Below are 27975 nucleotides of genomic sequence, written 5' to 3'. Positions count from 1 at the left end.
ATAATATATATCTTTACCTTTTATTAAAATACAATAAGATCAATGTGATACACGTTAACACAAACATACATTTATCTTATTTTTCAATTACGAGATCATTGACTATTACGATTAGAACTACTTATATCGGCAACAGTTTGCTCTACTTATTAGCTCTTAGGTACGAAAATGTTACACGAATACAGTTGAAAACATGGTCGCACGTGTCCTACAAAACGAGCACGCGTATGGTTCCCCGATGATTTTAGGGACGAATTCATGGGGGTACGAGCATTGCTGAACGGTAATTACGGGAGTCGGAAAGTCGTCAGCCTCGGTCATAACTTCGCGGATTCCCAAGAGAACGTCGTTGCAATTTGTCCGTGGGCACGGCCGTGCAAGGAGAAAAGGACTCGCTGTTCGCGATTATTTGGGGTGCAGAATGCAGGATGCAAACAACACAGAGAGAAAGAGAAAATAGAAGGAACGAAGAAGAGGGTAAAAGGGAAAGGGAAAGGGAAAGGGACGTCGAACAAATGACGTGCGTTCGTTCGCGTATCGATCTCTTTCCGTCGATCGTTGTTAAAGTTGCTCGTTCCTCTTCTCGTTACTAGTTTTGTCCTTTTCTCTCGTATTCGATTCGTTCGACGATACAAAACGCACGTCTCCCAATGCTCGTAACGGACGGGAGATGCGTGCTACGAAGAAATATCGCACCACGGTTAAATAAAAATAGCTTTTGGATTTAACGAGAATACCGAAGAGTCTAGCGAATTTCTACATATTTATCTTCGATATATCGTTATACGAGTATTAATCAACGATTTATATGTATATAATATACGTATTATAATATATAGTATTATATATATATATCGAGTCTCTCGTATATTACCACTTTATTAAATCGTAACGAGATGTATATTTACGGGGAAACTACGTTAAATCATTTCGAAATTATATGAGTTTCTACGTACAGTTTATTACACGCAATTAAATATTGACAAGAAGTTATAGTAATGTCGTATTAACGCGAACATTAATGCAATCGCAATTATTCTTCGTTTGATATCGCGTTAACGATCACCGAGCAAATCGTAATTTTAATTCGTTTTATTCAAGTTCAAATGAAAGCGATTTTTTAAAATGCCATTTCACTATAACTTCAAGTCAAATTCGTAATGTTTGATGAAAAAATTGAATCGTGTTGCAAAAATATTTCTATCGAATTTTTCGGTAGTAACAAACGAAAAAACTAACGAATGATGACCCTTCCTACCTTTTCACCCGTTCATGAAAAATCATACTCGTGCTTCTCGTCGAAGATATCCGTTCGTGGTCCATCAATTATTCAAGCGCAATCTCATCCGGTATGATAATCCGTGAGAGAAGAAAAATATTCATCCTGGCGGTTTTATCGTCGGTTTTCACGGAATTTCAGAGTTTCATGGATACCTTTCTTTCTTTCTTTCTTTATCTCTCTCTCTCTCTCTCTCTCTCTCTCTCTCTCTTTTGCATGGTAACTTTCACCTTCGAGAATCGAATCTCGATGGACCGAGTCGTTGGATAACATGGATCTTTTTTATGCGCGAGAGTTTTAACGTGTACTCGTCCTTCGAAAGAAAGAAGGGCACGAAAGAGATACCTATGGAAAAGAAAAACAAAAAAGAAAACGAGAGAGAGAAGGTGAAAGAGAAAGAGAGAAAGACCAATATAAAAAGTCATGTCTCCCTTTTTTCTCTTTTTATTTCCTTTTTGTTGTTTCTTTTTTTTTTTTCTTTTTAGAGCAGCAAAGTTCGGCGCTGCCCTCGAGATAAGGGAAGCCATGGGATTACCGAAGGCGAAGGGAGAGATGATACTTTGGTAAGTCGGACACGGATAAATGATGGATCGTCGGCGTCGCACCGTAGAATGTAAAACCCGCGTAAATCTCAACCTCCCGCGACCTACCGACTTTGCACTTCGCACTACTTCCCGTCTACTTTTTGCTACTTGTTTTATTTTTACGACCGTCATGGATATCGTATCATGTTCCAGGTACTTTCTCTCTATCCTTAACGATCTTTTATAGAATAACCTAAACTTTGCTTATATATTCTTTATATGCTTGCATTCTAAAGTAAAAAAAGGAAAAATACAATAATAGTAATAACAACAACAACAACAACAACACAATGACAATACAAAAATTATAAAAAGGAAACTACTACGTTTTGTAAATTTCTTCGTTTTCCAACCCCTGGATCTGAGACGTCTCTTGTCGCCATTTTAGAACAATCCAGGTGTTGGAAAGACCTTCCTTCGGGAAGCGATCGCAATGATCTCCCGTCTCTTGAGAATTTCCACGAGCAGAGGAGAAAGAGAGTGGGTTGGATTGGGAGAAAGAGGGGTGGTAAGAGTTTGTTACCTGCACGGTAGTGCATCCATTTCTCGTCTATTTCTTTCTTACCCCTTGGACATGGCCTACGATAGTCAAATATTTGGACGGTTTCGAGTCGAGTCATCTCACGGCAAGTAACAACACGTGAAAAATCGAACGAACGATGCTTTCACGCGTTTTCATTCTTCTCCACCTCCTCGTAGTATTCCTCCTTCTCTTCTCCCTCTCTTTTTCCTTCTCTCTTTTTTCCTCATCCTCTATACAGTGACTTTTCCTACGACGAGTACGTTAGTGCGAGAAAGAACGGAAGAAGAGAGAAGAAGGAAGGAGAAGTATTGTGCGAATTCAGAGCTCCCTCATGGGACGTGCACTCCTCCGCCTTGCCAACAGCTGATTAATCGTCCTGCTTCCTCCCCAGAGGAAGACCGCGGAGACGCATCGAGTCGGCTTCTTTGTCGTTGCGAATGGCGTTTCGTGCTGACTATTTTTCGTTTACCGTTATAAGGAGCAGACCGCAACGTCTCGTCGAACATGGCGTTTCCCATAACACGCCTCTCGCCCTCTAACTTCTATATTTCTCTCTTTCCCTCTCTCTCTCTCTCTTTCTACTATACTCTCTTTTCTTCTTTTTCTCTTCTTCTTTAGGACTAAAAAGGAAACCCAAAAGGGTACGCCCCATCTTCCATGAAGATGCCTGGAACGACCCCTCGTTGTGTTTGTGCTTCTTTTTAATCCATGACTAATGATCTTAGTCCTTTATCCATCGATCCTGACACGTGAAGAAGTCTTAAAGGAACTTTTACCTATATTTATATGTGACGAACCGTTTACGTGTTTCTCGATAGACTGAAATTATATTTTGATCAAATATACCAAAAGTGTTTCGTACAATCGTATTTCCTCACCTTTCTTCTTCCTCCTCCTCCTCCTCTTCCTCCTCCTCCTTCCATTACTATTCTCTCACATTCTCAGCCCTCTGTCCCCCATCTATCGTGTACTCGATTCGAACCTGCACTGCGGCACGCTGCTCGGTGCAGAGCTTAATTTGTTTATCCGCGCGGCAGAGACGGTGGTAGGAGAAAAGGCCATACGTATAAGGGGGTGAGTTGCAGGGTGATCCAATGTTTTATTTAAATACGTCGCTGCGACCCGACTCGCGGCCCCCATGGGTGTCCTGGACGGTAGCTGCCTACATTTAATACGGGAAGCGACAGACTCATTTTTATTTCTCAGTCCCATGGAAACCGACGTTGGAAAAGCCCTTCTTCCTTCCTTCCTCCCCTCCCATCCTCCGTTACCTATCCCTTCCACCGTTCTCGCACTATAACGATTTACGAGTTTCGTATAAATTTAGATCACCGGTTATAGGCGTTTCTGAACGTCAGCCAATCGGATTATACTTCGCTCCATATTACTACTACTGCTACTACTACTACTACTACTACTATTACTACTACCACTACTACTATTACTATTTCTGTTTCTCGTTTTCGGCAAAGTGAAAAAACTTCAGGTCAGCTTTATAATACTTGTGAGTAGCATGCATTTTTTTATAATTCAAAGCTCGCTAGTTACATTCGTTCTCTCTCTCTCTCTCTCTTTCCGCTTAAGGGAGTTAAACAGTCGCGTTAGCGTTAAATCACGAGTGGTTAGCTCAACGAGGAATAATTAGACAGAGAAGGAGTATGAGAGAAAAAGAGAGAGAGAGAAAGAACGATATACCAACTACCTAGTAGCGTAAGCTTTTGTACGACGCGTGATCACGTTAGGCTCGTTATTATCGGGCACTTCCTTTACGCCGAGTACAATGAGAGATTTTGAAAAGACTGCATGAATTCTAGATCCATGCTGGGAGCTCGCGTCTGCCCCGCACGCCGTAATTCGAGTTAATTCCGCTGCAGGGAACAGGAGACTCGATTAAAAATCTCCGCTCATTGTCTTATGTTTGCCCTGGGTGCATATTCTGGCCCGAGCCAATTTTCTCTGCCAACTGACTCTCCTTTAAAATTCATAAAAATACGAATTTACTTTCTTTTTTTATTTTCTCATTCTTCATCTTCATCTTATTCTTATTCTTCTCATATTCTTATTATTCTTAAATATCGATTAATCGTAAACAAAAAAGTATTATTTCTAATAATCGATCAAATAAATTCGTGAATAATTGACGTTGAATCTAAACGATAAGTAGTTGTGTGATCGATAATAAATAAATTCAAAGTTTCCCGTAGAGGATAACGAAGAAAAAAAAAGGATTGGAAAGAAGAACGAGAGGTGATCTTTGAATAAGGAATTCGTGAATTCGGACGATTCTTGGAAATACGTAAGGGATCCATTAAATTTTAATGATCCTGGACGAACGTGCGGAAGCATTAGATCGACGAGAGAAGGTAGGCAAATACGGTAGGAACTGTTTGTTCTGGTTTGAATCGGAGTCATATGTGTGGATCTCGAGGACCAAGAACGAAGTCCTTCCACTTTGTGACCTCCTCTCTCTTGGTTTCCTTCCTCAAGCTTCTACTATTCCTCTTTCGTAAGCGCCGAACGGCGGTCCCTCAAGTTAAATAGTATAATGGCCAATTTTAAATGTCCTCGAGTATCTAAGATCCCTGTTTGCTCGTGTGTTCGAGGTGTGTTTGAACGGCAGCTCGTTTTGTAGAACTGAGAGTGGAAGAAAATGGTTGACAAACCCCATGGGCTTCTCTCTCGATCGTCCAACGTCTTGCATTTGCAGATATCTTGAAAGACTTTCTCGTTCTTTCTTTCTTTCTCTCTTTCTCTTTTTTAATAGATGAATTCAAATCCGTAACCACTTTATCTTGATAATATAAAATGTTAAATAGATAATAAAACGTAATATAGTATTAATTAAACTATATATATATATATATATATTTTTTTTTCTCGTAGTAAATTCGATGTATTATATTATGCGTACATAAGACGTTGTTTTTTTGTTGAGAAAAAAAATTAAGATTGGAAGAAAAAGAGTGAGAGAAAAGATAAGAGGAATAAAAGGTACATACCCAGCAGGGCTATTTTTCACGTAGCGACTGTGGCAAAAGAATGAAGGTTGCTCCGCGGGCATTATTGCATTGTCCAGTTTGATAGAATCCCAAAATCCTTCAGGTCCTGCGACGGAGCGACGCGAGGTGCCTAGCAATGTGCCTTGCGGCCATTTTCCCTAGGGCACGTGGTAAGCCATCAAACTTTTAGCCGGACATTCCCTACCGTGTGGCCTCCATCTCGCGCCTCTTCTGCTTTCTTTTCTTTCCTTGGAACGTGCCAGAGGAGTTCTGGCCGCTCGAGAACTCAGCATGCTGCTTCTACTGCTACTGCTAGTGTTGTTGGACGAACCAACGTATACCCAACACTCTCATCCCCTTCCACCAACTCTTTCTTCTTCTCCACCTACTTCTACTATTCCCCCATACTCTTCGTCCTCCAGGAAAGACTGGTGGTGCTGTGATGAATATTGCAAGGGGCGCTTATTGTTTCCACTCACAAATCATCCGTCGATGTCTCGCGGGGAGTATGCCGCAATGTTTTATTCTTCTCCTAAGGACGCACTTCGACCATCTTCTTCTCGCTCTCAACCTTCCCCTTAGCCACCGTCCGCCATTTCTCCGTCGTAACGTAACCTAACATTTTTTCTCTTTCCTATTTCTTTATATCCTTTTCTTTCTCTCTCTCTTCTTTCCTAACCAACGGACAGCGTTCATCAATCGCAAGACAGATCGATGCTATTTCTCGATAAGCGTCTTGACCATTTTCTCGACGACTTTAAAGAATCGTCTTTCTGACCGTCTTGTAAAGAAAGAAAGATAGAAAAGAAGAAAAAGTGTGAATCCTCTTAAATCGTATATCCGAGAATACATCAACCCCAGTTCAACGTGTACTAACAACATACATTTATCGGTATCACCAAAAAGGTTTACGCAAATTCTTGTTTGTTTGACAAATATCATTCTTCTCGAATTTCTTCCAACCGATTCGTTTCAAGAAAATGTATTTTCTTATTCTTTTCACCCCCTGATGGGGACTTCTAGCGTGCTTATATAATATCCACACGGATTTATCCGTCGGCGAAACTCTGCCGATCAGGGATTCTACTACCTCGCGTTCTTATTCCGCGCTATATTTCGAGAAAGAAACAAGAGAACGGCCCGTATATGTTCGAGTTTTTTACGAGGTAAGCTAAATGGAGGTCGGGAAGGGAAGGTGAACTCGTTTCTCTACTACCTAGCTCCGCCGCCACCCTCGTTCCAATTCGGTAACAATAATTTTGCAAATAGCACACGGAAGCCGCTGCTAAATAATGAAGTATCCTGTCGTCCGTGAAGATTCAATTTGCGGCACCGGCTCGTGAGCAGGAACGTAGGTGTATTCCCTTCTTGAAAAAGAAGCTGCTAGGCACTTATTTTTCCTTTTTCCTTCTATATCTTTCTTCTCTCTTCCTTTTTTTCTTTCTTCTCTCTTCCTCTTCCATTTCTCTCTATCCCTCGGCAAATAATATCGCGCTGTAAGAAAGAAAAAAAAAAAAAAAAAAGATACTGTACTACGGCAAAAATCTTTGTTTCTTTTCAAAGTTACGCGCGTTTTTCCTTTTTTTTTCCACAAACGATATTACTACAATAGGACGACTACTAGGAATTCGTGATTTTCAAGTAGATCAAAAAGGTTGAAAGTGGACGGTGTGTTTTATACGGTCATCCCGAGCGAACCAGTCCGACGGTTGCCGTAAGATATTCAAACGCAATATTCAAATGCTGACCAGAATCCACAAATTCGATTTTCGTTGTATATAAATCAGAGAGAAAGAGATAAAGATAGAGAGAACGAAAGAAAGAGAGAGAATAAGAGAGAGAGAGAGAGAAAAACACATACGTTTTTCTTTCGGTTCAGTACGTTGTCGAAAATAGAAAGATTCGATATCAAGGTTTCTCGAGGAACATACAAAATGCAAGGCCTATAAGTGAAACCAATGTAAATAGCGCGGCACCTCGAGCAATCTCGCGACGAAAATTGGCAATACTCTTGCCGCCAGGAGTTCGACTCTCGTGGGAAGTTACGTCACAAGGATTTAGTTTTCTCCTAGATAGCGGTGAAGGGTAGAACGCGTATCTTCCTGAGTATAAATGTTCAACCGTTTTTCTAAAGTTAAAATATACGGTTTGCGAAAATAATTAATTGTTAATTTAAATCATAGATATATTGGTAAAACAATGATCGAATTATCAACGTAGTTGTATTCTACGATCTTACGTTAGTTAGATCTTTTCGATGTAACAATTACGAGAATAATTATGAAATTTTGCAACATCGAACAGCGAGAAGTTGCGGATTGCCGCATGTTGGGAATGGCAGGGTTCGTCCGAAACGTGTTTACTCCCGGCAAAACTAATTGCGCGTGCACGATTTTATTAAATTTGTCCACAACGTTACCTCGTTTGCATTCGTTAATGAGTTTTCGGTCTGGCGGTCCGGGCCAGGAACGTAACGAGGTTGGGGACGCACCGGTGCTAGCGGGGAGGTGGAATTCGAGTCAGGTGGATGGAAAGTGGGGTGGGTTTCGAACGACAGAGTTGATGGTTATGCTACCGATGCCGTTGCTACTATCACTGTTGTCAGTGGTAGTGGTTAGGCAGGAGAACACACTCGCGAATGTGGAATATATAACATCGGTTTTCACCTAACGAATTTGCATACATTTTTACGGCCCGTTAATTTCTATGCACCCATCTCTACTAGAATTCTTGTTTTATTTATTTATTTATTTATTCATTCTTTTTCCCCCTCTCCCCTTTCCACTGTTGCCTTTGTTAGGTATTCTTCTTTCTTTTATTGCGACATATCGAGATCTCGTGCATTCTACAGGACGCGAAATAAGTACATCGGGTGAATGTGATAGACCATCGTAGATCACTCTGCGGTCCGGCATCTCAAGGGTCGCATTATCCCCTCTCTCTTCTTCTCTCTTTCTCTTTCTCTCGTGCTATTCCGAAAAGGCAGCGGCAACCCTTTTTGTCGGACCTTCTTCTACAAATTACCCTCAGCCTTTTCTTTTTACCCCAAACGCTCTAGAGTTTAATCGAGCTTCGTTGGAAAAAAGATGGGTGGCTAAGGTATGCGATTGAAGAACAAACACGTTTACTTTTCTCAACTTAAGCTTACCTTTTCTTTCTCTCTCTCTCTCTTACTTTTTTTCTCTATTCCAATGTTAGTAAATAGGTAGTAGGTAATCGTTGTGATATACTCAAGTCGAGTTGAATTACGAGAGAAATTTCTTAAATCAAGCTTACCTATGTACGGTTGCCTTTATCGCGTAACCGTCGCGAAACTTTTCCAAGATCCTTCTTCTCCTTTGAGTGGCGAGACGAAAAACTTGCTTGAAACACGGTTCCCTATAATGTCGAGTCTTCGGTCGACGATACGGAATCCCAAGAGAACGAAAACCACTTGGAATATTTACGATAAATACGTATGCGTGCTTGCTCGTCTACCAACCGGATAACAAGGGGGGTGCGGAGACTGATAAAGGACATTATTCAAATTTGTCTCATGTATAATCGTCTAGAATAAAGTGGAAAGTAAGGTGAGAGCGACGAAAAGATGAGCCTCAATATAGTTATAACCATTTACTTTCGATAACCCCCTTAGATTTTGCGCCCTTTAACATCTTTCATCAAAATTTAGGTAGCGTCAGAAGTAACAAAAAATCTAATAATCTCGAATATAAAAATGTGTTAACCCCGAAACCCTAAAGATTAGCTAAATATACTAGTTCGATAGAAAAATATCACGTAGAGGAAAAAAAAAGCTGATGGAGAAAGATGCTCTTGAAAAGTATTACCACAGGAAATAATAAAATGAGAAAAAGAGATAGATAGAAAGGGAGAGAGAGAGAGAGAGAGAGAGAGAAAGATTTTCTGAGATAGGACGACGTAGGCGCAGAGATGACTTGAAGTCTAAGCAATATCACGGGGAGGTGGTTATCTTAATGGAGTCGTCGGTCGTCCAGTGCGATGCCCATAAACCGAAGATCACGCACCAATGATTTTAATGAGATTCACAAACCGGAAAGGCTGTCTGAAGTGATGATACGGTGGCTACCGGCACCGACCTTGTACGTTAGAATTCTCACTTTGGTTTCCTCCTGGCTGTGTGTGATGAAACGGGAATTAATCTTACGTATAGCTAATATTTATAGAGATTTACATACATATTTACAATAGGTATTACATATACCATATATCTATAAATATTAAAGAAGTTATCTTTTATTTTTAAATAAATGAAAAATATTTCACTCTTTGCTCGCAAGAACGAAATGTTCTTTGTAGAAAAAGAAAAGAAGAAAGATTTCTGTAGTTAGAAAGGTATCTCGTAAACGAATTTCAGTTTGCTGCGTACCTTGGCTGTAGAACACGAGGGTAGTTGAGAAGGGATAGATGAAAGAGGAAGAGGAAGAGGAAGAGAAAGAGAGAATCAGAGAGAGATAGAGAAAGAGAAGGAGAGAAGAAAGAGAAGGAAGAGAAACCGGTGGGATTGCGTTCGTGTCGGTTCTGAGTTTCGGACTTGGGAATTTCGGACGGTGGCTCGTTCGCGGGATACAAAGCGGTCTGCCGGACTTAACGTGATTAGCAGAGATACCCCGACAGCAGCTTCCTATTATCCGCGGTCCAGACGCCGCCGCACAACCAAATCCCCTTTCTCCTTTTTCGAATCCGTCAACCCCTTCGCCATTCTCTCGAGCATTACTATCCTTGTCTATTCAATTCTTCGATCGTTCAATTGTCAACAGGCACCTGAATTACTTTCTATCCCAATCGTTCAATTATCAAAAATCAAAAGTTAAATATCATTTTAAAAAAGCACTTTATTACGTGATACTAATCGCATCGTGAAAAGTGGTCGACAGATTAAAAACACTTTGGGTCTTCTAAGCTGTTAGCGAGCATAGTCGGATGATCGAGATCAGTCGGCACGCGAGTTTGAAATCAGAGAAGATACAAGAGAAAACGAACGTCGAAAACGGGCTGACGAAGAGACAGAGAGACGAAGAGAGAAAGAGAGAGCAAAAGAGAGAGAGAGGGTGAACGTGGTAGGCAGGGTGAGAGTCCCTGTGAGTATGAAACTCAATTTGATTCCTGCTTCCCCGAGGTTCTCTCGTCGAAAACGGAGGTGCACGAGGCGGTGGCGAGGTTGCAGGGTGAAGAGATGGTAGAGATGGAGGAAGAGAGGAGGAGGAGGTTTGAGGGGTGTCGGCGGGGCAGTGCCACCCCAGAAAAGGGGGGTACTCCCAGGGGCGCGCGACTGACCCGACATCCTACAGGATCCAGCCACTCATATTGCCAATTACCAACTCTACGACCCTCTCGCTCTTCGCTTGCTTCGGACTTCGGATGATTCCAGCCACTTCCAGGCTGTTCCACTTCCATTCGACGTTCCGTCCTTTCCCTTCTCCTCCTTCTCGCGAAACGAACCGAACGACAATCCTGCTACTATCTACCAAGCTGCTAACCGACTTAACAAAACTCCTAGTAACCACAGACTTCCTATCAGTTAATTAACTTCACTTCATTTATTTCCTTAATATCAAACTTATGATATTATATCATCGTTCATCAAAGCATGAAAAATTCTTACACTGTGGAAAATACTATGACCTACATAAAAGTATATCTAACAGGTAATATCTGTGACCGACACTTATACGAACTTGCGTGCAACCACGCCCTTCAACGTAAGAAACTTCATACTACAAGCAAGGCTCTATTTTTCTCCGTTTAACTTCACGCAAACTGAAAATCACTTATGTTTATTGAAACAGAAAATGCGACGATGTATCGAGATAATCGTTAAATCTATTTGATACACGTTCCTTTCTATAAATATATTCTCGGTTTATACGTTTTAAAGGAAAGATATCATGAATCCACCTTTGGAAACTGGAGGAAGGTGAGAATGGTGAGGTGAATGAGGAGAAGGAACGTAAGAAGAGACTTTAACAAATATTGAAGTCTTGAAGAGTGTGTTGTGTGTGAGAGAATGAGAGAGAATGAGAGAGAGAAAAGGAGAGAAACACGTCACCCTCCTCAAACTTCTTTTCCTCGTGGCAGGAGGAAGGAAAGAAAGTTCGAAATTTAAACTTGTCTAAATGTTTATACTTTCGGCCCGATATTTTCACGAGACACCCTCTTTCTCGCCATATTCTCTACGCGCGTGTCCTTCGAACACGATGGCAACTTTCGATATTTTTAGATATACAACGACTTCTTCCCTCGGACTTTCCATTCCATTCCAGTTCCCCTTCTTCCCCATCTCTCTCTCTCTTCCTTATTCCTTATTTTCTATACTATATCATGTAGAAGCTATGCTTTGATGTTGTAACTGCGTGTGCGACTTCTTGAGCTTCGGCTCACGAAGAAAACGCAAAGAGTATTATGCATGTATGCTGCGATTCAACGTTAGGAGGAAGGGAACACATTTTTTTTTCCTCGCTCGAGTTCCCTTTTCGCTTTTTTTTTTTTTGAAAAAATCGTGCGACAGCTTTCAAGTTAGTCAACTTCTTTCTATCAATTTTTTTTTTCGTCAATTTTAATATAGACAATGCTTAAATGTATTTTTAGTATGATAACTGATTGTGTGTATGTGAGTCAAACATTTAAAAAATTCTTGTATCTCTCATAATACAAACTTTAAATATTTTATTTCTAATTCTTATCAGGACAATGATTGAAAAACCAATTCCAATTCAATACTTGATAAAGAAAGAGAAAGGGAAAATTGAAAAAAAAATAAAAAGGTTTGACAAAATTAGATATCTCTTGATAGGGTTGATTAATAACCCATTTGGGGTGAGTGTTAGAACAAGAATAAGGAAAACAACGGAACGGGTTAGTAATGCGTAGAGGTGACGTTAGTCGGGTGGTGGCTTCGTACCAGGAGTAAGATGTAATTTTCAATACCTCTGCCCGTAGTCTCTGGAGGCGCAAGGGGAGCCACAATTCTGGGGGTTTACCGTGTGCTGTCGACGTAAACTCTCCTCAGTCGCACCCCCGTCGGCCGAAGTCAGCCACGGAGAGCACCACTTATTCGAGCCCCCAGTGACTGTCAATACCGACTTCCGTCGCATCTCCGTCGGTGTTTCCAATGGTCGAGAGATGGTTTTACTTCTTTCCAAAGAAACTTCAATCTATCTGAAGATCCAAACAATTTTTCCAACTAACGTAAGTGAACTTTTATTTGTTTTTATAAAAAAAAAAAAAGAAAATAATATATATCAGAACATTCGTTGTCATATTTCTGTCATTTTACTTTGACGTGAAAATTAGATTGAAAATAAAACGTTTTAGATGATTAATATGCAGAATAGAGTGTCATACGGATTCTTGACTAATCGTGTAACAAGATGAAAAAAAGTTCGAACTAATTAACCGGTATCAAAGTGATCGTACGAGTTTTTCCTTTCGAATAACCTTAAATGTTATTCCTCGAAGTCCCTAGTAAGATGAAAAAGGTAAGAAGCACCTTGGTTAACTTGAAACGATCTTACTTTATAATATGTAAGCTTGAATATTCGTAAGGAGAAGGTGAGAACCACATGTGGGAACCTTGATCGAAACCCAAGGGAAAGCTGAGAGTCACACTGATCTTGCTCTTTGTCGCGGGACCTATTGGAGTGCATCCTCCGGCTCTACACGCTATCCTTTCCTTTCTCACTTGCTCACTGTACCGAGCCACGTTCTCTTCCTAGGATCCTCTGGTGCCTTCCTTCCTTCCTTCCGGTGGAGTCGCGAGCTACATACCGTGGCTTTCTAAACCTCTCGAGAGGATACGTTGACTTCGATATTCCGTATCGAGTTACGCTCGTTTCCTCTACCAAACAGTTTGCAAGCGAGCGATACTGAGTATGTGCACGAGCCGGAGAGCGGATCATGAAATTATTACGAAAATGTTCTTTTTCCTTCTCTCTCTCTCTCTCTCTCTCTCTCACTCTCTTACTCAAAGTGTCTCTGAATATTAAACACCGAGATACTAGTTCGACTAGTTTATTCAACGAATACACCCTGTGTTAAGTTACGTTTCGAAACGTTATTAAAGTTATTTATTCGTGACTTTAAAACGACAATTTCATTTACACGAAACAAGGGCATATTTTCTTGGTGCGTGACGAGGTTATCCTATTTTCTTTCTTTTCTATTTTAATTACAAGATAGTTCATTATTAACTAGACCGAACGATAATTAAGCTAATGAATGAATATATATATATATACAGGTATCATCAAAAAAATATAATTTAGTTAGTCTATAAAGAACGTAACTAACTTTATTTGTCTAGAGATTTGTGAGAAAAAGAAGAATTGGGTAAAAAAAAAAGAAAAAGAATAGACTTTACTATCTAAAAAGATCTTTACATCGAAGATCGAGGCGATAATCGAGGAGAGCAGCTCGGATGAGAAATAAACGAGCCGCGAATCAAGGAAACTCCCAAAACGGCGCGAATTAGTATTCGTTTGATTTTCCCGTGGGAGATGAAAGTCGTCCTCTTCGTCGACTCGTTCTAGTCGTTCGTCTCAGGTACGGTACGGTACGGTACGGGATGGTACGGTACGGAGCGCAAAAACGTCTTCGACTAGAAATGCGATCGTCATCTAATTGGAACTCGATATCGAGTAACGAGGGTTACAAACTTTTCCCAGTTTTCTGTCTGCCTCAGCTCCCCACCCTCAAAGACTCATCCATCCCTCGAGTCTTCTCTCGGTCACCTCTTCTCGTTTCTCCTCACGGGGGTCGCGTCCCCTTTTTCTCGACGAAGAAAATGTTTCTTGCGAAAGAGAAAAAGAGAGAAAGAGAGAGAGAGAGAGAGAGAGAGAGAGACATGGAGATAAAAAAGAGTGAGAGAGTAAGAAGAGAGGCAGGGAACGGATGAAAAATTGTTATCTTATTTATGTGCGCGAGATTAGACCGGTTGTGTAGGACGTTCCGCGGCACTAACAGGCGTCGGAATGATGAATGCTTTCTCGACGAAGCATCCAAGAAACGTACTTCTTGAACACGTATTACATGCGTATACATTTATATACACATTCATATACCAATCTATCTCTCCTCACGCGTATATTTATGGTACACGGAGTTATTCACCAAGTTCCCGCTATATCCTACAAATTAATTAATTAAGCTAGTGCATCGAGCGAATCGAACCGAGGATAAAACATACGACCGGATTATAGAACAGGGTGAAGTATAATAAAGTCGCAAATACGAGTACAAGGTGACTCGATGGACCGATAAGACATCACGACTATCTTTATTACATATTCTCCCTCTGACCCATACCCGATGATACTATTAACGTTTATAAACTTTCTCGACACGTTTCTGACACCTGTGAACTAGCACGAGTAAAAACTACCTAAAGTCACGCAAACATTTTCGTTTTTAAGGGCTCCTTATTTAATGTTTCTTCGAAAAGGGGTGTAATCTAAAATGGAAAGGAAATGAATCCATTATACGAGCTGTCAACGATCCGATGATAATCGAGCATCGAGCGTGTACGGACTTTGGATTAATCGTCAAAGGGAAGAGCGAGAAAGGGAAAGAGAGAGAGAGAGAGAGAGAGAAAGAGAGAGAGAAGAGTTGCTGTTTCGGTTCTCGCGGCTAAGCTGAGGATACGGGAAATTACTCCTGAGCCATTACGAGCCGTGCTTCGTTTGCAGAGCTCCTCAACGATGCAGACAGCAGTGCATTCGACTGCAACCGGCCAGGAGTCCCCTGGAGGGATGCAACACCAACGAACGGCAAGAACGTTAGAGGAGAAATGGCAGCTTAGGTAGATGGTAGCGGCCGTTCGTTCGTTCCTGCTTTGGAAATCTCTGCGCGGAGATGCGATACGTCTAGAGGGTAGGTTGCAGACGTCACGTGAGGAAGAAACGAGTGAGAGAGAGAGAGAGATAAAGAGAGAGAAGAGAAGGAGGGTAAGGTCGCTTCAGCCTCTGAGTATCCCACGAGGGCTCCGGTGTAATTAAGCGAGTGCACCCTCACATGTCTACGTACGTTCGCATCGCGTCTATCCATCTAACCGTGGCAGGGTTGTTCTCTTCGTCGAGTCTCTCTCTCTCTCTCTCTTTCTTTCTTTCTTTCTCCTTCTCTCAACTCTCTCACATATGTACGAGTAACACGTAAGGGAAAGCAACTGAGAAAAAGAAGGGGGAAAGAGAAAGAGAGAGACCGAGAGATAAGGTCGCAAAAAGCTTTGAAAACCTCGAACGAGGCCGTACCACGTACGTACTTATATATATATATATATATATATATATATATATAACGCAGTTTACCTACACACTTACTCGACTTGGCTCTTACTCTCTTACTTACTCGTTTAACGGCACGCGCAGAAAAATCTCTGCTTCGCGATGTCCGCCGGGATCCGACGCCGCACGTTACGTTTTTCCGAGTCATTCGTGAACCTCTCGCCTTCTTCTTCTGCTTCTACTTCTTCTTCTTCTTCTACTTATTACTATTATTATTATTTACCTTTACGTTTTTCTTCTTCCTTTTCTTATTATTCCTTTCGTATCCGACGTTTTCTTCTTGCCGTTTTAACGATGAAAGAGAATGATCTATAAATAGAATTTCTTAAGAAAATATATTCGAACTAGTTTATAAAAAGTTCAAGAACTAAGAAAGATAATTCGGATAAATTGTATCGTGAAAGAGTATTATAATGGTGAAGTGTTTGATCTAGAAAAAAAGTAAAAAAAACTTTGAATGGTGAAATTTAAGAAAGAAGAGAGAGAAGGAAGTTCGATTGTAAAAATGACAATTGTTGGTAAAGATGAGGTTGAAAAAGGAAAGAAATAAGCCGATTCAACGGTATCTTCTCCCGAAGGAACATCTTTCGGGCTCCTTTCGCTCGATTTCTGCGATCGTGGCTACTATTCCGAAGGTGCCGGACGGATATCGTGGAGGACCGCAAGCATGTTAGTGCGCACGGTATATGGTAATGGAGGGCCAATCATGCGGTAACTAGCCACCCTTGGGAAACGGTCAGGACTGCCAAGCGGCGGTCAGTTCCCGTCAATGTGTCACTTACGTATCCGGAATACCGAGTTCCCTTTCTCTCTCTCTCTCTCTCTCTCTCTCCTATTTTACTCACTATGTCTCTGTCTTTCTCTAGCTCGTACTATTCTGACAGAACGTTGCACCCTGAACGAGATGTTTCCCCTCGATCACTCGAATCCGTCAGTTTCCTGTCCAGAACGTTCTGTCCGCGGCTCACGAAACCCAAACCGTAAAATCTTTATCGATCCTTAAATGAAAATGTTATCGAACATATTTCACAATTGATATATTATTATTCCTTATTAATCATTGGTTCAAACCTTAATCGATAATAATAATAATAATAATAATCATCATCATCTTGATTAATCGAACTACAACGAAAAGATTCTGATTAAAAGTGAATGGTAAGAAGAAACAAAATTTCTATATATAAGAAAGGCTAATTTCAAGGTTCTTTCGTACGATGTGACGTTCGATCGGGCACAAAACTGCGTTACAAGTTCGCATTAAGTTCCAGGGAAGAATAAAGAAGAAAAAAGTGGAAGAAGAAAAAAGGGAAAAAAAAAAGAAAAGGAGGAAACTTTAACCGATCGTGATAGGGCTTGAGGATGAACGAAAAGCGTGCCGAGCAATTCTTGATACGGGAAGGTCGAAAAAGCGACTTGACGAAGGTTCGCACGAAACCTACAACCAATACACCACTACAACCAGTAACCAGAAAGACCACCGGTAACTGTAGCACCATCATCGACAACACTAACACTGGAATATCACTATCGGGAACGTTCCACCAACACACATTCATAGTCTATCACCGAGTGATACCACCTTCGCCATCCACCGAACGAAGGGCTGCCATGGATGGCCATGAGTATGTGAGAGAGAGAGAGAGAGAGAGAGAGAAAGAGATAGAAGATACAGCGATAGAGCGAGAGAGGAAGGCAGGACGATAAATAACTACAGGATGAAAAAGGGGGCGCGGTGCCCTCCCGGGGCCCCTAAAGCTAGACTACAAACCCCTCACCACCCCTTCGACTGGCATCCAGCACCGTATAAACCGCACACGCGGGCCCGACCCCGACAATTATACCCTCGCACGCGAAATGTTTTATTACCCACGATGTACGAACTGGCTGTCGATGTATCAGTGTGCGTATATCTGTGTTGTATACGTATTTATATGTTATACTATACGTATATATATGTGTAAACGACCGAGCGTGTTCTGAACTTGAACGCGTCCGTCAACGAGAATATTTCTTCGATATCGTGTGGCCCAGTTGTCTCTTTCTCGTTATTTTCAAATAATTTTTTCCCATTTATCTTCCTTGAGATCAATTATAAATCAGATATTCATTTGTCGCAACCCCCTCTGGCCCCGTTCCTTCCCATACAAACGGCGTATCTATCTACCTACAAGACGAGGGATAATAACCGTTTGAACGGTTATGGCGGAGGAATCCTTAACAGTGGTCTGCACGACCTTGAAGGATGTTCCAGATTGACAGTACACCAGGGGATTTTCTACTACCGTAACGCATAAGGTAGAAACGACGACGCCGCTCTTTCGGACTAATTTTGTAATCCACTCTCGCGCTACCTGCTAACTGCTCACTAAATCGAGGATCCAATCTTCTCCTAAGTTCTCTCTGTCCATCCTGGTGACGTGCTTCACGGGGAACTTCGTGATTTAAACATTCAACTATCTACGTATGTAATCCGAACATTTTCGTGGAATTATGTAATCGTTCAATTGATCTAATTAATAAAAAGATAATATATGTTACTTAAATTTGAACGATTCTTATCGTTGTGTGTGTGTGTGTTAACATTTGTCTAAAAATTCTTTTCCAGTTTTTTTACGATAAACTCTATATGCACATAAGTATGTATGACTTAAAAATCTTCTGGCAAGATTATTTTTCTCACGCGTGAGTTGAAGGAAAACGTCGCGTTGAAATTCCGACGTACCGTGCTACGCCTGCAAATTGACCGTTAATTAATTAAAAAGCAAGAAGGCTGACAGCGTAGCTATTTACCTCCCCCTTTCCTGCATTCGCCCTCTTGAAACGAGTCAGCCCCTTAGTCTTCGGTTAATCGGATTAGATTAACTCGGTTAGCTCACGGCAACTCGCCGTTATACCCTCATAGTTAGCGACTTGTTACGGAAGCAAAATCGACCGTCTTGACGGAAAATTCAAACTTCAAAATACGTGTCATGTCGTTACGTCTGATAACAATATTTCTAGTTAATATTTTTTTCTTTCTTTCTATTTATTATTATATCATAGTAAATCGATAAAGAAATGATTTAAAGTGAAAAAAAAGGAACAACAATAATAAAAAAAAAAAAAAAAAAATACTCTGACGAGAATGCAACTGCAGATAGGAAAGACTCGTTCGCTTATCGCTTCGTATCGGTGGTATCGATTTTTAAATTGCGTAATAAATAAAATTAGCAGAAAGAGAGGAGGGTGACTTCGGTGGTCGGTCGAGGGGTCGCCTTGTAACTTAATCAGAGCAACTTCCCTCGACTTAATAAAGCTGTCTCAATTTTCGCCTCATTAACAAAATACCTAGCAAGCTTTTTCATTCGATTTCTAACTTCGTGTACTTCGTCAAGAATATATATATATATATATATATATATATATATATATATATATATATATGTGTGTATGTTTTTTTCCAGATATCCGATGAACCAATGCAAAAGAAACGTCCTTGAAACTCTCATCGTTTCTGTCGTTAATACGTTTCCATCACTTTTTACTATGTCAGAAGTAAACACTAAATTCAGCGTAAAAGTGAATCAAAAACGTTTGAAATACTTCCCCTCGGGCAATACATTCTTTTCGTCCCCTTTTTCCGTCGTTCATATCCCTTTCTCTCTCTCTCTCTCTCTCTCTCTCTCTCTTTGCATACAACGTAATGTTCTACCTACTCCTCGTTCTACGTTGTCCTCCTCTTGCTCACAACACTCCCTTTTCATTTTGAACGTAGGTAGAACGTTTCATTATTTCCGGGAAAAATTACTGCTGCGTCGCGTAATCGGTCCGGTAGATCACGTTTCCTCTCGCGAACGCGCGAAAAAATGCCATCGGTCGGTTAAATTTATAGCTTCTACCTATTGGCCGATGGATAAACGATGTGATCGAAAAAAAAATACGCGGCAAATCATTCGAACGTCGAATCATCTCTATAGTGACAAACGACAAAGGATATAAATAGAAAAAAAACAAAAAAAAAACAAAAAAATAAAAATCGCAAAAATACGTTTATATAAAATCAATTCTCTTTTTTTATTGTTTTGTTTAATTTTTTTGCACGATAAATTTTAATTACTTAATTACGTTTAATAGAAAAATCAAAAGTGAAAGAGAGAGAGAGAGAGAGAGAAGGAAAAAAAAATACATAGATAGATAGATAGATAGATCGATATAAGTGGAGTTTGGGAGGGGAACGTTGATTAGAGAAGGTAGAATTCTCGCAAGGAGGACTCGATTTAGCTCGACAGCCGGTTGATTAGTTACATGAGAGCGAGTAACGTCGTTCTACCCTCTCTTCGATCTACACGACACATACCGTGTAAGAGAGAGTGTATGTGTGTATGCGTGTATGTGTTAGAGACAGATAGAGAGAATGAGAGAGAGAGAGAGAGAGAGAGAAGAGAGAGAGAGAGAAACAGGGAGAAGTACATGTACGCATAGCATCGAACCGCGTCCATCAATGCTATGATGCATGCATACGTCGAGCGAAGTGCTCTTGCTAATTCTACGTCTAAACGTACCAACACGATATGCGTTCATGTTGCATTATACGTGACGCGCTACCGTTTTGCCCGATCTACACAACATACTATGCTTCCAAGTTCGATCCAAGGCATACCACCACCCAATCGACGATCGAGTTCAACGCCGTCTCCAGTGTTGCGTTGCCATAATTGCTAGTCACTATTTTGATAGCTAAAATGACTAATCAAGATCTACGTACGTTAAATACGAACATATTATCTTTAATAAATTTAACGGATAATCGTGAAACGTTTGATATGTTTTGTTAAATGTAATTATTTTGAATGAAATATCATTAACGAATGATATTGAAAAATTTTTGTTGTGGTTGATAATAGTTGTAGGTTGGTATTACTTTGACTTTTCAGAATAAGTTGAAAATATTAATCAAGATCTATGTGTGCGTGCATTAAAATATGAATATTAAATCATGAATAATTTTAATATAATTTTAATGACCGATTGATAAATAATTCTGTTTAATTTTATTCTTATGGAATATTTGATATTTTGCAAAACTGCAAATAAATGAAATGAAACATCGCCAATGAATAAATGAATGAATGAAAATATTTTTATCGGTAAAACTATAGCGTACAGGAATAGGTAGGTAGGGTACTTTTTGACTTTTCAGAACGCGTCGAGGAAAGTAATTATGAAACGCGGTGCGCAAGTAGAAGAAACGGTTGGTCGGATCGGCGAACGTTTCATGAAGCGCAGAAAGAAGGAGTAAGGAAGTAAAAGAAGGAAAAGGTTCGAGGGAACGAGAGCAGGGGGCTCGGAGTTGATAAAGAAATAAAGAATCGTGAAAGTTCGCGTCGAACCTCGTGCTCCCATGAGACCTTATGACTTAAAGTCTCCTTACTCCGTTAATTCCGAACATTAACAAAAGTCTCGCTAAAACTCGCAGCCAACTTTGCCAAGTCTCTCGGGTACCGGCTGGACTTGTTAATGAAAAAAATACAATAAAACTCTCTCTTTCTTCTCTTCTCTTCTCTTCTTTTCTCTTCTCTTCTCTTCTCTTCTTTTCTTCCATTTCCTTCCATTCGTCTTTTTTTTCTTCTTCTTTTTCTTCTCCTTCTTCTTCTTCTTCATACTTTAACTTCAGAGTTTTCATTCTAACGAAAACCTCGTTCCTTAACATTTAAGATTTTCCCCCACCCTCCCCACACCTTTCCCAAAAAATGATTCATCCATATTTTCTCGAAACTCTGTCATCGAGATAGAATGTTTTTTCAGTACATTATTATTATTATTTTTTGTTGTTGTAACGAGAGATAAAACGAGTATATCCGATACAAAGGTGTGATGGGTGTAAACCGCTTTATACTTTCAGTTTCATAGTTACCCACCAACCGAGAGACCCCTACGTTCTTATTTATTCATTTATTCCAACGAGATGAACTTTACGGAGATTTTAATAGCACTCTGACTTCCATGCGAATCCGCGTACCTCGAGAGCATCCCCTTTATTTCTTTTTTTACATTTTTCTACCCCGTCAACGAGGATCGACAAGTATTCCTATACACACTTCGACGAAAGACAAATTCCCTTTTCGTGGAAATTGATTAGCGTATGCGTGAAGTTACGACCTCGTAGTAGTCTAATTATACGAAACGTGTAATTATACGAAATAGCGGATACGTTAATTCACGTCTAATCGTTTTAACAAAGTAATACGTTCCCACATAATGAGTGTTATATCAATCCAAAATCAACTATTACAAGCTTTATATAATCCAAAGTAAACGATAAGCTTTCGTTTGCTCACAGGAGAATCCAAAGTATTCGAAATACCGCGTTCTCCAGGTGGATAAATCGGATACTCTCGCGGCCGATTCGAAGAATTTTTCCCAACGGCCATTACTCACCGCCTCAACTACTTACCAATAATGGTTAACTGTAGCCAAGAGGTTACTCTCTTTTCCACCTCCTTTTGGGCTAAACGCAGAACAAGGGAAAGTAGAACAACACTCGAAGGTGGAACGAAAAATATCGTCTGAGTATGAACGATATATATCTCTCTCTCTCTCTCTCTCTCTCTTTCTCTCTCATAGGGAATAAATAAAAACTGTAATATACAAAAGATAGAAAGAAAAAAGTAAAAGAAGTTTTTAAACGTTCATAGAAAATGCAATATTTTTTGAAAATCGATTCTAAGGTAAAGGGGTGTTTCTTGAGTGGAATCAAGTTCGAGTATGGATCGATAGTTGTTACTTTGGCTCTCACCGATCGAGTTTCGATCCTTCTCCAGGGATAAGTAAAAAGCAGTAGACTTTGAAAAAAGAAAAGAGAAAAAATAAGAGAAGAGAATAAGAAACGAAAAGATAGAAGTGACCCAGGGGTGATGGCGCACACCTAGTTTTGATTCACCTCATGGCATCCTACCGGTAACGGGGCTGACGGCGCGTAATTGTTCTCTTGTCTGGTTCTCGCACGAAATCCAAACCCCTGTGCCGGTACCCCAGCGATTGCGTTCGCGCCAAGAATGCATAAACAGCCTCCTTTACCGATCCGCAATGCCGCAGAATAGAAGGACTCCTTCTTCCTCTTTCCGCTTTCGATAGCGACGTGCGAAGTGTTACTGAAAACTGCCAACTCGTTCTCAAACCCATCATCACAATGTCGAAATCATGATATCGAAGATCGGCTAGAAACTACCAATGACGTTAATGGTCATACACGTTACACTACCCCCGTCGTTTAAAACTCGATTATTTGTCGATCACAAATATTTCATTTATTAAATATCTATTATACTTATCGCATTCTATACATAATTTTTTTTCTGTATATTTATTTCCATCATAATTCGAGTAAACGTTTTATTCCCATCGTGTTTCACATTATTATTATTATTATTATTATCTATTTTATTTATTCTTGTTAAATATTTCATATACGAACACATATTATATTTGTCCCATGATAAAAAGAACAAATATTTTTGTTAATTTAACAACAATTGTACAAACTGTTTAGAAATACAAATAACACCATTAAAACAAGATATTTTCAAATGACTAGTTAATTCAACTTGAGTTCAAATCCCAGGATGATTTAAACTCGAGTCTCGTCGAGTAGATATCGAACTCTAGGTTTAACGATTTCAAAACGTAAAACTTATCTTACTTTACTATATCATATTCCTATCATCTCATTCTCGCACAGATTTCTCGTTTCTCTCGGACTTCTACTATCGATGCAACAAAGATCGACGTGTATTAGATATTAGTGGTAGACCAAATAATATCGCGATGATTTCTCCCTACTCCGAAATGATTGGCACGCATTCCTGTTAAGCTCGCAGTGAGTTATTCGCGTTTCCCCGTTGCGCCAACGAAACTCTGACGTGTGACGCGCATGGAAATCCTCTGAGACGCCTCATTCAATTAGTCACTCAGTTACTCGCATCACATCGCATTTATCCCGTCAGTCTACGAGAGAAACAGAAATAGAGAAAGAGACAAAGAGAGAGAGAGAGAGAGAGAGAGAGAGAGAGAAAATAAGAGAATCAGAATGATGAGGGGAAGGAGGAGTAAGGGGGTGTACATTGTATAAACTTGTCGCTGTTTCTCTGTGGTTCACGAATTCGTGACACGAACTTTCGACTTCTCGGTTCAGACTTCTCTCTCTCTCTCTTTCTCTCTCTCTCTCTCTCTTTCTCTTTCTCTTTCTCTTTCTCATAACGACAAAGATACGTAGAAGACGTCATCCCGCGGAACGATTTCAGCTTTCTCTTCTTTCCTCTTCTCGAGATATTGCTTCGGCTTCAGTCTAGCTAGCTCAACTTCGAAATAAGTTTATTTCGTTCGCCACCCCTATCTTCTCATCTAGCTAGCTAGCCAGAAGAGATTCTATAAAAGCTTAGGAGAAGAAAGGAACGAAGCAATCACGCGCGACGAGTAATAAGATTTTCCTTGGGAAACGAAAGGAAAATACGACGAATACTACGATAATGCAAGATCTTTCTTAATGTACTTGTTAGATACAACGAACAAATTACGTATACCAGAGTTAGATAGATAAGAACAGAGATTACAATGGAAAAGAGATTGAGAGAATAAGAAAGAAAGCAAGAAAGAAAGAGAGATAGAAAGAGGGATGAAAGGGGACAAGGAGTGAGTAGATTCTGCAAGGGGGTAGGGGGATGGGGGGATGGGGGGTACCATGTACGCGGAAGTTGCGGCGAATTCGGTGGCTGGTCGCAAACTCGGCGAAAGGCCGAAACCGCCAACGCCGTCGAATTACTCGTGGGGTACGTCCCATGGGAATGAACTTGTCCGCGACAATTTCAAACTTATTTTAACATTCATATAAGTCTCGCGCCCTAGCACAAGCCGTAGCCCAGCAGCATCGCCTCAGTTATATGCGTATATGTGTATGGGTGGGTGGGTGTATATGTTAGTACGCGTGTGTCCCTTTAGTCGTGTAACTCGAGAAGCAACCCCTTCTCTTTCCTTTTCTCTTTCTCTCTTTCTATATACCTGTCTATCCATCTATCTATCTCGTTCACTTTCACCCACCTCTCTTTCTCTCTCTTTTCTATAAGAACGTGCAAGCATAAGGGTAACGAAGGATTTACATAAGATTATGCGTAAACCTTCGTTGCCTTCTTCTCCTCGTCGTTGAAAAGGGATCGTTGAGATAGCGAAGCGACGAAACGGCACTCAAGGGTGCGCTCGTCTTCGACTGATAATTAGAATAAAGTGAGTTTATATGACGCGTCGAGTGGCAGCACGTAAAGATGACGCCGACGTTGATGATAAAAGGGACGAAAGATCTTTCCGTGTCTCTCTTATTTCATACGCGATACGATAGCTTTTCTTTTTTTTCGAAACTCGGGAAAGAAAAATTCCCCAAGATAAATTTACCTACGTGGGATCGAAGAAAATATTGAAGGTACCATCGTAAAAATTCTAAGATGCTGTGTTGTAGTAAGTATTACTACGTACTTCTTCTTATGCTTATTCTTATTCTTTTTTTTTTTTTCTTCTTCGGACCCGAGAAATTTATTATTTTTCTCCAGAGCTCGTACACCTTGTTAAATCTCGCCTACACCGACGATTATCCGTTTGGTATTCATAGTCTGCACGCAAAATTCTTCCTAGAGCACGATAAAGGTTTATACGAGCCATAAACTTAAGTCGAATATATTTTGTCGATGCTTATTTCAACCACTCTATGTGCTAGTGGTTTAACTTATGGACAAAGGATGACTTATTTCAATGTCTTAGGCTTATTTCATTCAATATCTTTCTTTTTTGTTTGTATATTAATTCGTTTAATCAATCATCTTATTGTTCTACTATCTTTAATTATTTAAAAAATAAATTTTTGTGATTAATTTAAAATAAAATGTTAATAAATTTGGATTACTTTGAATGATTCAAAGTCGATATAATATACCTGTAGAGTAAATGAGTTCTATGAATAAACACCGAGGGCACTGATCACAATTCCGAATACTCCTGCACTCTCTCGCACAAATACTAAACTTTTCTTTTTATAAAACTACCTTACCATCGGTAAATAACACGTACAGTTGTACAGTCGGTTAGTTAGATTACTCTGCAGACTCAATCTTATAATTGTTTAAATACAAAATTATCAAAAGAAAATCGTGTATCGCGTAAATCTGACAAATGTCTTTTCTCGATGTTCTTAACCAAATTATTAAGTAATTTTAAATTCAAATTTAAATTCAAAGTTTGAATTAAATAATATTTTATTAAAAAAAAAAAAAAAAAAGAAATAGAACATGTTACGTTCGCGTTTAAGAACATTAATTTGTAACGATGTTCCTAAAATTTCATTAATTAATTCACCTAATCTTCTACATACGTCATCGTGTCTCAAATTTAAAAGATTAACGAAAAGAAGGGACGACAAATCATGCGATATTCCTAAGATAGCTATAGTGAGTCTGTTAATGATTTTAATTTCATAATGTTAACTTCCTGCACATAAGTTCGTGACTGTTAAACAGAAGGGATTAACGAGCTCGATGAAAATAAAAAGTACGATTTACGATAAGATCTTGTAAGACTGACACGTTAAATAGAAGATATCTTTCGAATTCGCTTAGGTTCGCATGCAAACGAAAAAGTATATCTATCGGTTATGCACTTTCGTATCGTGATGTAACTACTACGTTTTCTCGACGCCCCGAGCCAGAAACTGTTAACGTTTCCCTTTATATAGCGATACTACAAGAAAACGTATCCGAGGTACGCGCGAAAGTCATTACGAGGGAGGCAATTAATTATTTGCCTCTATCTCTCGCATTTGTAATATAACATGAAACGGTAAATAAAAATAAGAATAAAAAAAATAAAAAAATAATAAAGAAAAAAATCAAATGAAACGAAAGAAAGATAATAAAAATTAAAAAACAAAAACAAATAAAAATATTTGATGTCGTCGAAAGCGACCATTCTCGGATCTTACATTCGAAAATCGGTAACAGTATGTGTGTATGTGTGTGTGTGTGCGTTTTAACCAGATCATCGAAACGATATGAACATTTTTTTGTCCAAACTCGTTCGATGTTTGATCTTGTCCGAAGATATAATCGAAATATATTTGATTTAATTTCAGATACTTTCGGGTTGCGGTAATCTTGACGGCACGGAAATAGCCGAATGCATGTCGGCGACGTTTCACATATGCGAAAAAGGAATGATTCCAATGTTTTATGCCCCCGACATGGACATGTGCGAAGTGATCGATCATTACACGAAAGAGCCCGATTGTAATTCTGGTCCTAGAAATGTATTAGTTGAATCTGCGAGATTAGCTCGTTTTTGTATCCAACCTTTATGCGAATGTGAAGCTTGTCATCACAGTGGTTTAATACTTCCTGGAGGATTTGGTGCTGTTAGGACATTGTCAGTATTTATTGTTATTTTTTCTTTTCTTGTTTAACCATTATTTTATCGTTCTCATATTTTTATTATTATCATTTTTTTATATTTCATTTTCTATACCGTAGAAGCGATTTCGCTACCAAAGGATGCGATTGTACGGTGATACCTGACCTAGAAAAATTGATACGAGATTTCACCTGCGGAAAAAAACCAATAGGTTCTATTTGCATAGCAAGTGTTCTACTTGCTCGAGTTTTACAAGGCGTTAAAATAACTCTCGGTAAAGATTGTAAGTATATAATAACAATTAACAAAAAAAAAACAAAAAAAAACATTATCTCTTATTATTTTTATCTATCCTCCAAATTCCACGTATTATTTGTTAACGAATGAGTTTTGATGAAAAATGTAGGCTCGCTGGATGATTGGCCGTACGCGGAAGCGATTACCATAGCAAAACAAATGGGTGCGAAGGTGGAGATGAAGGATGTGAAGGGGGTTACGAGGTGTAAAAAATACAAAGTTTTCAGTACACCTGCATGGATGTACAAACCTGGAACGTACGCGGAAATAAATGCCGGCATCGGGAAACTCATCACGATGTTAAAGAAGTGCATTCGACAGTGAAAGTTTCCGTGTGTTGGAAAGTTGCTCGATTGAGTCGACAGCTCAAATTTGTCTGTTTTCTATTTTCTTTTTTCTTATAACGTCGTATACACACATACATACATATAAATATCTATATACGACCGTGTACAATGAACGTAATAAACAAACAGTAACTCGAACGATGATTTTTTCCCTAAATTCTCGTATGAAGACCGATAGTGTTATTCTTTCTTTTTTATATTTATTTGTAATATCTCGTGGTCTTTTC

At 39.6% G+C, this 27975-nt stretch overlaps 2 protein-coding genes across 3 annotated transcripts in view; one reads left to right on the top strand and one right to left on the bottom strand.

The window, feature by feature from the left end:
• kn (EBF transcription factor knot) overlaps positions 1-19097 on the bottom strand; it is a 129909-nt gene extending 110812 nt beyond the window's left edge. The window contains 1 exon segment of the mRNA XM_089178169.1: positions 15745-19097. The gene's annotated coding sequence lies outside the window, so the exon portion shown is untranslated.
• LOC107064907 (glutamine amidotransferase-like class 1 domain-containing protein 3, mitochondrial) lies at positions 16-27884 on the top strand. 2 transcript variants are annotated; one of them, XM_089178191.1, is made up of 5 exons: positions 16-1842; positions 12343-12591; positions 26830-27119; positions 27224-27387; positions 27511-27884. In XM_089178191.1, exons 2-5 carry the CDS (start codon positions 12526-12528, stop codon positions 27723-27725), a joined length of 735 nt encoding a protein of 244 aa, XP_089034317.1. In that variant the 5' UTR covers positions 16-1842; positions 12343-12525; the 3' UTR covers positions 27726-27884. The 2 variants fall into 2 exon arrangements, with proteins under 2 accessions (XP_089034317.1, XP_089034323.1); XM_089178197.1 differs by lacking the exons at positions 16-1842; positions 12343-12591 and adding an exon at positions 25194-26149.
• Positions 27885-27975: the final 91 nt, after the last annotated feature.

Source organism: Polistes dominula, unplaced genomic scaffold, assembly GCF_049000335.1.
Source record: "Polistes dominula isolate Pdom_NZ unplaced genomic scaffold, Pdom_raw_medaka contig_373, whole genome shotgun sequence".
Taxonomy (NCBI): domain Eukaryota; kingdom Metazoa; phylum Arthropoda; class Insecta; order Hymenoptera; family Vespidae; genus Polistes; species Polistes dominula.
The sequence above is the reverse complement of the archived record's forward strand: the minus strand, read 5'-3'. Positions and strand labels throughout refer to the sequence as shown.

Bases quoted from the DNA above. Each gene is read 5' to 3' on its own strand.
- LOC107064907 (XM_089178197.1), top strand. From the start codon at position 25,991: ATGTTACGTTCGCGTTTAAGAACATTAATTTGTAACGATGTTCCTAAA. The intron at 26,150-26,829 runs GTGAGTCTGTTA...ATTTAATTTCAG, and splicing joins ATATTCCTAAGATAGCTATA to ATACTTTCGGGTTGCGGTAA. The intron at 27,120-27,223 runs GTCAGTATTTAT...TCTATACCGTAG, and splicing joins TTTGGTGCTGTTAGGACATT to AAGCGATTTCGCTACCAAAG.